This window comes from Zalophus californianus, chromosome 5, assembly GCF_009762305.2.
Source record: "Zalophus californianus isolate mZalCal1 chromosome 5, mZalCal1.pri.v2, whole genome shotgun sequence".
Taxonomy (NCBI): domain Eukaryota; kingdom Metazoa; phylum Chordata; class Mammalia; order Carnivora; family Otariidae; genus Zalophus; species Zalophus californianus.
Genome location: NC_045599.1, coordinates 79,740,652 through 79,755,823, shown reverse-complemented (window position 1 = coordinate 79,755,823; position 15,172 = coordinate 79,740,652). Strand labels below are relative to the sequence as shown.

Below are 15,172 nucleotides of genomic sequence, written 5' to 3'. Positions count from 1 at the left end.
GGGATAAAAATGGTATTTTGGCCTTCCAAAGAGTACTATAAAAATAGAGAGGATTTTTACTATTCTTATTAATAAGAAAAGTCTTCAGGCTAGGAAGCAATGTAACCCTTGATTAATGGCTGTTGTAATTTCAGGCCTCATCAACTAGATTTCTTGGTCTTACAATTCTAGCAGCTTCTCCTTAAGGCTCCTCCAGATTAAGCCAATTAATTGTGAAAAGATTCACATAGCTCCCTTGTGGTTTCTTAGTATTTGTAGTAAAAGTGATGAGAATTAACTTTTGAAAAGAAAATGATTCTGGATTCTTGGACCTTTGCTTTTAGAACCTTTTCACCTCTAATCCACAGGGAAACGATTCAGATGGCAGGAATATTTTCAGACTATGCCAAGCACTGAAAAATGCTAACCTGTCATTTTGAATTATCCAAATAAAGCATGATTGACTGTTAAAGTACTCTCTAGTTGTATCAGTTAAAGGCTATTTAAAATCCAAGGTTACTCAGGGAAGATCAAAACTGACAACTCATTTCTTTTTTTGTCTAAAAAATTTTTTTTAAAGATTTTATTTATTCATATGTTAGAGAGAGAGAGTGAGCATAAGCAGGGGGTGGCAGGCAGAGGGAAAAGCAGGCTCCCCTTTGAGCAGGGAGCCCAAAGCCGGACTTGATCCCAGGACCCTTGGATCATGATCTGAGCCGCAGGCAGATGCTTAACTGACTGAGCTTAACCGACTGAGCCACGCCCCCAGGCGTCCCTAAAAAAAAATTTTTTTTAAATAAAATTGTCATACCGTCAAGTTAAGTCTATATAGCCTTAAATTCCAATTTTAATAAGTTAAATATCAGGGCCACAGGAAAATTATCCAAAATTAGAATGTTTCTTTAAGAAACACAATATATCATCAATGGCATATGTGGCATATTCTTTAACATTCAAAATTGCATCTGGAATGGGTCAGGTATTCAAATCCATTAACTGCTCTATAAACCCATAGAACATACTTCCCAATTCAGACAAATCTTATGTGAATATCAATGCAACGGGTATGCAATAGGTATTACTATTAACATAGTAATTAGAAGGATATTTAATGGGAAAGCTAAATAAGAGCGGTGATTAAAAGGCACCAGCCTGATAAACAGTCCCACAATATTCACACCCCACCTTCCTAGTGAGATTAAAGAAGCCATAAAGTCTATAAAAAAAGAGGGTGTGTCTGTTTTGTTCACACCAAATTTTCAGTGCCTAACAAACTGCTTGGCACATGGTAGATAGTTAAGAAATATTTTATTAATTAAACAAATAAGGGTAACAACTACCATTTCTTAAGTACATCTATATGCTAAGCACTGCGCCATTATTTACATCACTTTACTTATTCTTCATGATAGCCCAATTAGATGGGATTAGTAGTCCCATTTTACAGACCAACACAGGTTAAATAATTTGACCAATGTTTATTACAACCGGCTCTATGCTGAATGTTATAGCTCTATGCTATAATATTGCTATTCTGTTTAACATAAATACTAGTCTGCCAGAAAAGAACCACTTAATGTTTGTTTCTGTTGCAACTGTCAAAATGGTTACAATCATGCCATTGTACATTATTAAAGTTGACACTAGTCTCCTAAGAAGTGGTCAGTTGCTAAGGAACACCTCTAATCCAGGTTTCTATAAATTAGCCAAGGAAGGGGCACCTGGGTGGCTTGCTCTGTCAGTTAAGCGTCTGCCTTTGGCTGGCTCATGTTGTGATCCTGAGGCTCTGGGATTGAGCCCCAAGCCCCATGTGGGGCTCCCTGCTCAGTGAGGAGTCTGCTTCTCCCTCTCCCTGCCCTCCCCCCACTCATTCTCGCTCTCAAATAAATAAATAAATAAATAAAGTCTTTAAAAAAAATTAGCCAAGGATTATGATCACTGGTAACTACAAGTAAGAATAAGTACCAAGTGTGTCTCATATAAACAAAGATCCCTCATACTACCCTGATATGCACTATCATATGAATCTATTATAATATTACATTGAAAAAGAAAATAGATACAATCAATTTTAGCCTAGCAGGGATTTATACCTAAAATTTGCTACACAATCAAAGGCACATTTTATAGTGCTTAGAACAAGGTATAGCACAGGTTTTGGAGACTGTTATTTTTATTTATACGGACAAGGATGTTATGAATATTTAACTTTAGAAGTTCCATTGTGGCAGAAGAAACAAAGAGGGGATCGCGGAAGATACACCTATGAATGTTTAACTGTAGAAGTTTCATTGTGGCAGAAGAAACAAAGAGGGGATTGCAGAAGATACACCCTGTACAGATGACAGGTAGCGAGGATATGGAGAGGGTGCCTAAAGGCAGCATATGCAAATCCCATTCTCAACCAAAGAATCATTATCATCATGAGGGGGGCAACTAAGTTGCAGACGTAACATCATCCTAAAAAATAAACAGTCATTTAAATGAGTAACCAGGCAGGGTGTCTCACATATATATATATATATATGTTTTAGCTACTCTTCTCTTTCCTCTTATCAGCATCTGTAACCCTGTGGAGACAATGGCATTTAAAAAGACACAGCAGGTGGTTAATAAATAGAAGCAGTTGAAAGGGATTTAAGCTAAAGCTTCATAGGACAGTAAAGCACCACTGCTTTAGCTTGAGAATGATTCCAAGTTACAACAGCTGGAAATAGCTTCGTTTAACCAGCTGGGATTCTTCTTTTCAAAAAAGATCAAAGAACCTGCAGAAGCCATCTTTTTTGATTTGTAAAAAGTCGTTGGTCACAAGCATCATTAGAAATAGTTTTCAACCAAATATTAATTGCTAAGACTAAACATAATAATTTCAGTTATGCATAGAAGATGATGCCTAAGTACAAGGCAGGGTACGGAAGAAGCCCATTCACTTTAATCACCCAATATCGTGAACACATAATCTTGCAGTTGGCCATCATAAATTGCCTTAAACCCTAGGTCCTGTGTTCAGCAGGTAAAAGTGCACAGGCCTGTACAAACTCACGTTACAAAAAGCGGTGCTCCCAAATTACCCCAAATGTCAGACAACTTGTATGAACAAAACATGGTGATTTTCAAAGCCTGAAATACTCTCCATAGCCAACCATGCATTATTTAAAAAAAAAAAAAACCTGTTAGAATAAAAATAAAATAAAGAAAGGTGTTCACAGAAAAAACAAATGCAATATGTCAATTTCTAAGATCTCCTAAAATTTACCCTTTTTTTAGTGAAGAGCTATAGTAGGTGCTTTATGTCTAAATTACCCAGTTTTCGGCCGCTCATTTCCTTATTGACCATAAAAAAAAAAAAGCCCCCAAAAGCATCTACTCACTTATGGCTCATATTCAGCCAAGAAATCTGGGGAACTTAGAACTGCTTTGCTTTGAATTAAGTCTGCAAGGACCAATGGAATCCAACAAATCACTATGCTTCCTCCATTCTTGGTGCTATTAACTTTCTCTAGGTCCCCAGATACAGTTACTTGTCTCCTCCTTCAAAGGCCCGGGAGAGAAGGCTTGAGGGTTACATCTGACAGGACTGCTGCCTTCCTTACATGGGCCAGCAGAGCTGCTGCTTTTCCATCAGCTGGTCCTTATTTGCATCCTCGAGAGGTATGTTAATTTGGAACTGAGCACCAGGCCCACTCTAACTATAAAGGGACCACCCCACAGTATATTAAAAGGTTCACATCAATGTATGCAATTTAAATGCACATGCATATAATTAACTAGACACATTACCACTGTGAGCTGCTAATTTGGAATGAGACACAAAAGACTGGAATACGTGTAGGGGAAAAAAAAACTTTAAAATGACTACATAATGAAAACTGCTTCATGCTGTGTCTACTATTTTCATGTAAACTTAATATAACTGTAAATATATTTTAATGAACAGTAGAAAGAGGCAATTACAAAGAGCAAAGGAGGGCAGCACAACAGGGAAACATCATCAGAAGAGCTCTTTGCTTTCATATTAAGAGTGCTGCCTGAAGACAGGGGATGAATTATAACTTCATAATTTCAGGGGGAAAATGTTTACTTTATTAGAGACACATACCTACTTGCCAAACTGCTGGCAATGAAAACAGAACACCCAAGTGAAGACGAGGGTAATCCTAGCTAACAAACTGAAAAAGAAAGAAAGAAAAAAAAAAAAAGGAAATCTAAGCTTGACGTTTGGGTGTTAAAATATCCCATTAGCGTTTTCTTCTTTCACTAAAACAGCTTTGTATTCCCATAAAGATTTCCCCAGAGTATGAACGAGTTCTGGATATTCTTAAGCATCAAAAAACATTACAGGTATCAGATCCAAAAATATATGTGAAAGTTTGGGAATCTTAATTTAACTACTGTCTAGATCTTGGAGCAGTTGAGGAATAGATTTGCAACTGTAAAATGAGTTGTGATAAATTTCATGACTCAACCATTTTAGAAAAATAATGCAAGGCTTTGACACTGATAGATTTTTGTTATTAGTATTGTAATTCAGGTGGGAGGACAAGAGGCCAAGCAGTTGGAAAACATCTGCTGGCTGTTTCCACCGCTGAGCCCGTGTGGCTTTGGGGGCAGGGAGTGGAAGACGTTTTTGTGAAGCAACTGCGAAGTTTAGTCCATGAAATATCCTGTGAGCTGCAATGCTTTAAAGAAGCATGGGTCTTGCCAAATATTGGGGGATAAAAAATCTATACCATTTTTAAATGGAGAATAAGACTGGATTGTGGAAGTCAGAGTCACTAGAAAACTTTCACTTAATGCATACCTCTTAGTTTACATACTGAACAGCTACTACATATATATATATATATTGAAATAAATTTAAATGTTAGGTGAACACTTTGGGCGTGGCTAGAAGATCAATGACACCATCAATTACTGTCCTTGTAGGGTTATAAAGTCAATCCTAACCTACAGATTAAGTGGGAATATGTGCTGCAAAGCAGATTTTAAAAATCCATTTAAAATGACATACGTATAGTGCCATTCGGGGCTCTAATCACTCAGGGATGCAAATGAATGGCAAAATACAGTGGGCTGCCTGCTTGAGGTGAGTCGATCAGTGCACGTATCTTATAATGATGACTTTCCAATCTGACTCAGCATCTGCATGCAATTTATATTCATAGAATTATAGAATTTTAGAGCATAGAGGAGTTCTATAAATGATCTAGTAGTAGTCCCTTGCTAAAATGAAGAAACCGAGGCCAGTTCACATGAAATAAGTAATTTACCCAGGGAATCTAGCTAGTTAGTTCACTACTCCTTCCCTCTACTATGTTGCCTTTCAAGTCATAATGTTAGCAAAATAATACGTGTAGCAATTACTTTACTCAAAATTTCTGTTTTCACTTTCATTTACATTTTCTTTGAATTCTCTCTTTCCCCCACTTGGAAATCTTTTGGAAAATATATTTTACTAGACTTAATTTCAAAACAGCATATTTAAGAATATTAATAAATATTTTTACAGGACCAAAATAATGTTTGCTCTGATGTTCCCTTGATATGAGAACAATGAACTAGGCTTAGTTCATTTTATAATAAGATTTTTCTTAATTAAAACCATAATAACATTTAGTGACATTTTATTTTTTCACTCATTCTCTTTAAACAAGGTAAAGGTAAAGCAAGTTTTAAATGCTTCTAGCTGTTTTCACGAATTCTAACCCAAAGGTAAATATTGTTAATTTCAGAAGAAATATTTTTAAAACATAAAGCCAAAGTACATGATTTTGTGATTAAGATTCAGAAGAAGCTGTCACAGAATAATCTTTGAATCCCAGAATCTTATTTACAAAAATTTACCAAAGAGCAAAAAACTGGAATGTTGATAGTCAAGGGTATTAATTGTGATTTGCTGGCCCCATTTTTACATTAACCCAGTCATGTGAGCTGGATTCCTATGTGATATAACCCTTTCATCAAATAACTTAAGCCTATTAACAAATGCTTTGATGGTACTTGGTCCCTGGAGATTTCCACTAATTGCCCTGTGCTTTTAACAGTTCCAAATATATATTACAACTGTTTGTTATAAAAATGACCAGAATGCATTTGCGGTGTGTCTTGCCTCAGCCGGACGAATATGAGGATGTGCACAGAAAGGTCTATCAGTGTACGTGATTATGCAGGGACAGGAGCACAAAACAGACCCTTCTTCATTGCAAAGCAAGACACACTAGTCATTCCGGACTGTTCAATATCTACCAGTGATTCTGGCTATTGTTGCAAAATAGGAGACTTAAAATGCATGGCTATTTTCAAAGCTGACCAATCTTCGTGAACACCAAAGAACAAAATGAAAGGACAGATCTCAAGCCATAATTATGCTGTAAGTTTCTAGGGATAAATAAAACATATCTATCTATTCTAGAACCTTCCACAGCATCTGCTATAATTCTGGCATATAACAGGCACTTAATAGATGTTTACTAACCATTCATAGCAAGATAATACTAAGACTCACCACAGTGATTAAAATAAATTCTAAAACTGCAACAGTTGCTTGAATCAATGGGAGGCAGTGTGGTAAAATGGAAATAACTTTGGATTTGGGACCAGACAACCCAGGGTTCTACCAACCAGCTGAGTTACCTTAAGCATGATACTGATTCTCTGAGGCTCAGGCTCCTTGTTTGTTAAGTGGGCACAATATTAACTGTTCTGCAAAACCTTTAGGAAAAAAATGAAATGGTGTACACAAATCACCTAGCATGGTGTCTGGGATAAAAGAGTGATCAATGAACAGAGGCTTGGTGCTCTTTGGGTTGAAGCATGATCTTAAAAAAAGTAAACATCAGAGCATCCATTATCTAAATTGTCAGTCCTTTTTTATAAGCTGTCTGTACCTTGATATGCTATCTATGACAACAGACATAAATTTATTAAGTCAGTGTCAAAGACTGATGGATGTGCTCCATTGCAGACTAAATAACTGTGATAATCAGACCATGATAACCATGTGATGCAAAAGAACCATGTTCTTTCCTGAAAAGTAAATATTCTCCTGTTCATTAATCAGTTGCAAAATACTTGTACAGATGCAATTTGTACTTATAAAAGACATACATTTTCTACTCCCCTTTTGACTGTGAGCCCATTTTCCCTTACCAGTAACTTCCAGTGGAAGAAGGCATATTGCATCCAAAAAGTAACATATGATGGACAGTATCCATGCTGGCACGAGGTTTGAAGTCAACTGTTAAGAGAAAAGGACACATGATTGTGAATACAAGTTACACTTCTGTGCACAAACTGTCCCAAGAGAAGGCATCATTCAACAGTCCCAATTGCTGTGTAACAAAGATGTTTTGTTGCTCTTAGAAGGCCCTGATTGTATAAATTACCTTTCTCATTCCTTAAGATGAGTATGATCTGACAATTTAATTTAGTAGGAGAGTGAACTATTATATAACAAAAAGAGAAAGTAATAATTAATAGGCTGAAACGACACATCTACCCACACACACTTTTTTAATGGAAGACCCCTTCTGAAGTGTTGAGAGCAGTATGGGGGTACAAAATGAAAGCTCCAGGCTATGCGTTCACAATATATTCCCTTCCAGATTTCAGTAGAGTGCTGAGTAGCATAAAACACCACACAACACTGCACAGCAGAAACCACAGTGAGTGGTCAGGACATGAGCAAAAGGATTCATAAGAGAAATTTATTACCATCTCAAAATAACGGTAGTCACTGGGATGTGATATGAAGAAACAATTTACTAGAAAATAAAAGTGGAAAATGTATCCTTTTTTGGGAAATGTATCTTTACAAAAGTACAAAAGAGAGAAAATCACTGTCCTGGATGAGCACTGTGCACTTGTTAAAGGGATACTGGAACTTATGCAAGGTCTTTCTTTTTTTTTCTCCGAATAATAGTGGTTGCCTGGGTGGCTCAGTTGGTTGCGCGACTGCTTTCGGCTCGGGTCATGATCCCGGAGTCCTGGTATCAAGTCCCGCATCGGGCTCCCTGCTCAGCGGGAAGTCTGTTTCTCCCTCTGACCCTATCCCCTCTTGGGCTCTCTCTCTCTCTCACTCTCTCTCTCTCTCAAATAAATAAATAAAAATCTTTAAAAAAAAAGAATAAGAGATTATTAAAAAAGACATTAAAGTAAACAAAAATGAGTTCAGAGAGAAAACAAAGCAAAAACTAAAGATAAATTATACTAGTATGCATGGTCAATAATCAGCATGAGCTCCCTTTCCTGGTTTGGATGTGGCTCATCTACTTTTGTCTGCATTCGAAATGCTGTGCTACCAGGCCAGTTTCTAAGTCCCCTTTACATAGAAAAATCTAAATAGTCTAAAATGATCTTAAGTTTTGGGTGTGTGCAAAACTGCATCTTTTAGCTCTTTTGGTCTGATAAAATTAATAAAATATCATTTACTGCTAAAATGTGTATCTGAGTACATGAGTATTTATAAACTAAAAGATGTTCTACATCAAACTATAGCGCCATGACTTGCAAAGTGTGGCTGGTCAGAAAACACGGGGCGTCTCCTATGAACCATTTTGACTCACAACTTTCAGAGGAAATAAAAAGTCTTTCAATTACTGCACTAAAAATAAGAATTTAAAGCCTAAAAATCCCATCACGAGATATTCATGTCACCATTTAAAAAGCTAACAAAGAGAGAATGGCTGGAAAATGGACTTGCTATAACTTGAGGCTTTGTTTTCTATCATCAAGGAAGACAGTAAGGCTATGAGGTTGAAGAAGATACTCTGGAAGGAAAGAAGCAATTGGAAGTTACCACAGGTCACAAACCATAGAAAACCCTACTCCTAATAAGCCTAAATTTGTTACCAAGAGAAACATAAGGAATAAGAGGAATTCTATCTCCACAGACTCACTCTCAAGTTAAGTGCAGGATTTCCTTCCTCCCTTCCAAAATCCTCCCCCAGTATCATCTCTGGCAGAATTAAATTTAAAAAAGCTCTAAGGTGGGAGTACCAGGCCTTTGTTTTTTATTCACTTTAAATTTATTTTGGTATGTGATGTAATTTGTTATATTTGTTTTTATCAAATGGCTTATATCACTCTATGGACATCCAACTTCTTGATCTGACTGTATCCACCTCCTACTCTCTCTCTCTCTTTTTCAATACGCCTCCACCAATCCATGGGGTGTTTGTCAAACAAGAGGATGACTCCTCTGTTTTTCAGAACCTACGTAGATGACCATATGATTCCCATTCCCTTTAAATTCATTTATTATGGGTGGGTTATATTAGTAGACTTCCTAAATTTGAATCATTCTGGGAATTTTGATAATAAGCCAACATAGCCAAGTGCATTTTATCAAGAAATTAACTACTGGGTGCAAAGCAACACTAAAAGTCCAGGTGGAAATACCCAGCAGAAGAATGGGATTCTGTGACTCTTGTTTAAGAGAGAGTCAGAGAATTACGTATTTGGGAATCATTTAAAAATTGAACCCTGAAGCCATGAGGGTGAACAAAAAAGGCTCAAGACAGAGTCTTAGGGAAAGCCCTGAGCTGGCAGGATCCATGCAGGAGACCCCAGCAGGGTTTGTTTGTTTCTTTTTTAAAATACTAACGCAGTGTGTGTAGGGCTGTGAAACAAGGCAAACTTTTTTTTTTTTTTTTAAGAGTGGGCTATCATTAAATTCATAAAATGAAATATTAAGCAAAATATTCAGGGACGGACAGAGAGGAGACCTGTTGGGAGAAAAACAGATCATGAAGACATACAATCTCTATGGCTCTTCATTAGGAAGGAAAGCCAAATGTTTGGCCTGGGCCCTTGCTTATGCAAGAGGATCTTCTAATTGTCCTTTGTAAAGGGCAAAAATGATACAAAGTATAACTTCTCTATCCATTTTCTGATTTTTTTCTCCTTCTGACATACTATTTTAAGAACCACTTATTTGTTCCACACAGAACTCTTACTAGATAAGTGTTTAATCTTAGCTCCTATAATTAGAAATAAATCAATATCTTTAAGAGGTAGTAAAAGAACATTCTTCAGAGGTCCCTCTCATAGCTTACTCTTAGTGACTCATGCATTCCTCCAGAATCTCAAGATCTAATTTAAATGCTGGGCGCCTGGGTGGCTCAGTTGGTTAAGCGACTGCCTTCGGCTCAGGTCATGATCCTGGAGTCCTGGGATCGAGTCCCACATCGGGCTCCCTGCTCAGCAGGGAGTCTGCTTCTCCCTCTGACCCTCTTCCCTCTCGTGCTATCTCTCATTCTCTCTCTCTCAAATAAATAAAAATAAAAATCTTTAAAAAAATGCTAAGTAAATTACTGGCATAGAATGGTATATAAACATCTTTTTCACATCCTAAAGAAAGAGTATAATATCAAAGTATTTATATAATTATAGCTCAAAGTACAATTCATTGTAAGTTGAAATGAAAAATACCGCCAGCAAAAGGAATGTCATATCAAAATGTAAATCTAAAACAAAGAGTAGGTGCCATAAAACAAAGCAAGCCTTCGACAATTTCATTGAAGGGCCTGCTGCCAGTGGTGGGGAGGGGTCAACTGGGAAAAGATTAGGCTGACAGGTTCATTTCTTGGGTTTGCTCCATTCCCACTTATTATTCCTAGCTTTGCAAAGCAAGATCCCATCCCTAGTGAATAAGAATTAAGTCTGTTGGGCACAAGATACACATATGACTATGCTGGAGATTTCAACACTACACAAAAAGAATATGGGAAAATATTTTCAAATCACATTTTAAAAGAAATCCACCCCCCTTCTTTCTTTTTCTCCCATCATACAGCAAAGAAATAAAGGATCCAAGGGGAAGAGAACCAGAGGATAATAATGAAAACAACTGACAGGCAGAAAAACAAAGGCAGCCTTGGGATAGCGACAAACAGGCAGGAGCACAGCCTTGTGAGAACGCAAGGGAATGTTATATCCGGTAAGATTAAAAAGTGCCGACTCTTCTAACTCAATAATAAGATGACAGTTGCTTAAATGGAAATGGAACTTCAGTCTCAATGGGTGTTGGTTCAGAATGTCTGATATATAAGATCAGGAAAAAGTTTATAGGCAAGTAAATGTGAGTAAGTCCTGGGAATCAAATATTGTTGAAGGACTAAGACTCCAGAAATAGTAACTCATGCACATTAATTAAAGGAATGCAATGGCGCTGAAAGTGCACAGGTTGGATGATTTCTCAAAGGATAATGTCATCTGAAGTGAAAGACTTGAAAGGATGTATGTAGGCGACATACTGAGCAGAGATACTTAGGTCTAGTTTCTGGAGTTCTAAGCAACATTTGTACTAACTGCATTAGGTTGTTTGAAATTTATGGCTTCTTTTAGCTAACATTAGACTACAATCAGGGCCATAAAATTCTCTACGAATGTGACCTAGGATAGAATTTCATTTAGCACTTGGCTTTCTCTCCATTTTTCCAAGTGGATATCCAGGTCTGCATGTCAAATTTCGATGTATCTGCCAGACGCAGGATGTGGAAAGATTTCGAAGAACCCACGTAGCCAAGTGTAGGAACTAGAGATTTAGGAGCTATCCATACACATACAATCAACCCTACATCACCACTGAATATGGGAGAAACACCCCTTTTAGCTAAATATATGCACTAGAGGAATACTACAGACCATGGATAATTAACCTATCAGATAAAAAAGAAGACTTGTAAATGCAAATTTGTATCTTCAGAACTTAGGCATTCTAGAACTATTGCCCGTATATATATCATTAGGGATCATTATTGTTGGCTTTGTTTCCTATTTCCTCCCAGTGGAATCATATTGTACATAGTAAATGGTTTATTTCCTATGCTGTGGATATTTTTATGTGTTATTAAACAATTTTTGTCAATGGTACTTTTTATCTACTGCTGCACATTAGAATTATCTTATGCAGCTTATTAAAAATACAGATGCTCAAGGTCGATCCTGGATCAGTCCTAGCCCTTCCTCCATCAATATCTCATTTAAATCTGAGAGGCCATTCCGGGCAAGTGTACATGTGAAAAGTTTCACAGGTGAATCTTAGGTGATTCTGACCTCTGTCAACATTTTTAGTGGCTGAATACATATTATGTAAGCATGCTTAGAGTTTAGTTAACTCATCTTAGCCTGGGTTGTATTGCCATCCTAAATGTACAGGGCAAACAGTAAAAACAAAGTTCCTTTTTAAAATAAATTTATAAAAAAGTTTTTTTGGGGAGTAAAATTGGTTGATCCATCAAAATCACCTCACGTCATTTTAAGGCTGAGATCTGAAGCAGGCACACCAATTTGAGAGACTAGAGAGATGTCAGGTTTAAGGCATAATAATGTAAAAGAGCTGTTATCATTTAAAAAAAAAAAGGCCCCAGATCTTAATATCACTTCCATAAACATTTCTTTGTTTCCCCCAAAATGAAGATTGTATTTCAAAATCCACTCACAGAAACTGAAGATAATGCTCTAAATTGTCATGTAAGTGTAGGATATGATCATCCGTAATGTTCATCGTCCTGCAGTGGAGTCAGAGAATTCAGACACGTGGAAAGCCCATAGCAGCAAAGCCCATTTAGCAGCATGTTAAAAACCCACAGCCATCGCATATTATGTTATCTTCTGCCAGCTTCCTGCATAACCATAAAGCAATTCTACACTAAAATAAAGACTTTTTGCTTGAACATTTTAGATCAGAAAGTTTAACAGAGAAATTGCCATTAATTCTCGCTAGCTTGGACAATGATGTACACTTCAGAAAGAGTCTTAACGTGGTTTATGAGGACTTGAAGCTGCTGTTGCCAAATTAACCAAGAAATAAGACACCTTGAGCAAGTCTTTAAATGGAACACAAATTTAAAATGTAATAACCCTTGCCTCCAAATGAAGGAATTTAAGGACAAAAAAGAATTAAACTTCTGGATGTTAGACCTTTTAAGATGGAAATTTTTGGTATATATGTCAGAACCAACTATATAAACAATAAATAGACTTTATCAGCCAGGCTATGCAAGATAAAATAGCCTAAGCTTCATTAAGCCTTGTATTTGTAACGTCATCCTTGTAGTAGTCCCCTATTAATTTCCCGCAGAATGAAACCCAATGCCCCTTCTTGCCTTTTTGGGCCGTGCATAATGCTGACCAGTCCCCTGCACCCCTTCTCCCTCTCCCCGCCCCGCCAAGTTTGCAACATGATAGCTGCCTGCACCACTCTGTACTCTGGGGGGGGCAGCCCTCTGCACTTAATAACCATCCCTAACCACTAATAGTTACTGAGGGCTTGCCCCAAGGCCAGGCTCCCTCACTGCTCACAAGGACCCTAGCAGTCTGGTCCTTTCCCCTCAAGCAGCTGAGCCTTGAGGACGGACAGGCTGAGTCACTCGTGTGCGACCATGTGGCCGGCAGGTGGTGAGGCTCACACTTGAGCCCAGTGTGCTCCTTCATCAATCAGACCATTGGCCACTGGAATATTCTCCTCTCCTCTGCAGATCCAAATGGACTATCTTCCCAGATGCAGACAAAATCCTCTCTGTCTATCACATGATGTTTGGTCTGACTACAACAGTTCATACTCAACCTTCTTAGAGCTGGTCCCTGAAGTCAGCCCCATTGAAAGAGCTGAAATGACTACTTCCGAATGACTGTCAAAATGCGACGAACCCCCCGCTAATGAAGGGCATTCACACAACAAATCTGACTCAAACCTGCGCTTTCTGAATTGGCCATTTTCCTGGGAGCGCTGGGGGGTGGGTGGTATTTTGACATTACTGCAGTAAAACAGCACTGTCCAAGTGTCAGTTACTTTCTGGTGATCCCCAAGACATTCTTAACTCTCAGCTTTATAAAAGATAATGAGTTGGGTCCTACTCCTCCCTCTCCCTTTGTTTTATCACCTGAAAAAAAAAAAAAAAAAACCTAGGGGTCATCAGGGGTCGTCGTGTTGGAAATGTGGTATTTGGGTGACCAAACCATAGAGGGCATCCTGGAAATACTCTGAGAATAGGCGGACAGCTGCAGCTTCTCCTTCCTGATTATGACCAAGCAAATCAGATTTTACCTGCTCATCAGAGACCTATAAGTGTAGCTCTTATTTGTGCTATCTCTCCAAGTAACTTCCACTCAGAAACTAGAAAAGCTTCCGAGGGTGCTTGCGGGAAGGTACCCAATGGTCCTGTGGAGAGAGAGCCTACACTTTTCACGTTGGAGAAAATCCCGAGTGAAGAGAGAAAGGAAAGGATATGCAGTCAACTAATTGGAAACAGAAAGGTGACAGAGTCACTGCATGCGGAGGGAGACTCACACGCATGTACAAATACACATCAGGCCATAAAATGTGATTATCCTGCCAGACCTTGGTCTTTATAGTCATATAATGACTTTATGTAATGACCCATAAGCATGATCAAAATTAGATGTTCCTGTATTTTCTGACACAGGGACCCAGTATCACCTGAATATGTGCTTTGTTTAGAAACGGTCACATTTGAAAATACTCAAGTCTAACTGTGCTATTCTGCAGTAGAATTTGTTCTACATTCAAGAGAGAAACCCAAGAAAACGAAGAGCAATGAATCACTAGATTAATTTCACCTATTTCTAAATTCAATGGCTTCTATCTCATTTGTATAGTGCAATTTGATAGATAGGGACCTGCCATCATTCACTAAGGAAAAGACACATTTATTTACTGGTCACCCATGTGAGGGAAAGCAAGTGGATGAAGATGACAGTCAAATTTCTTGGCTGAGTGGGCTGCTGTCAGAGTCAATTCCTCTGAGTGTCTGTAAAACACCTTTTAGACAGCATCACGGTTCAGTGGTCAAATGCAGATTTTATCATACCTTCACCCATTCCAATCTGTGATTTCTTATTAAAACAATAAACAAAAGCAATGCTCTAGGGAAAGCAATGATTTTTTTCAAAGCATAAAAATTATATTTATCTTCATTATTGTATTTCCCCAAACAACTATTTAATTCACATTTAATAATTCAATGGAGACACATAAATGCATCAAAGATGTTGTGTATGCTCATACGTAAATATGACAAGCATATGCACATATAAATTCTATGACAATTGTGACGGTATCTTCTCAAAATGAAGAAGTATGTTTATCTAAAATGAGTTACATAACTAGTCACACAAGCAGAAAGCCAAAATTATGAATTATTCAAAAGCAATTCTGGCTTTTAACACC

The 15,172-nt window shown here is 37.7% G+C and overlaps 1 protein-coding gene across 21 annotated transcripts in view; it reads right to left on the bottom strand.

The window, feature by feature from the left end:
- PAM (peptidylglycine alpha-amidating monooxygenase) overlaps positions 1-15,172 on the bottom strand; it is a 149,576-nt gene that overhangs the window by 97,664 nt on the left and 36,740 nt on the right. For all 21 annotated transcript variants that reach the window (XM_027605757.2, XM_027605758.2, XM_027605759.2 and 18 more), the window contains exon 4: positions 7,129-7,216. In XM_027605757.2, coding sequence (XP_027461558.1) covers positions 7,129-7,216 — 88 coding nt within the window. The remainder of the gene's footprint in view (positions 1-7,128; positions 7,217-15,172) is intronic.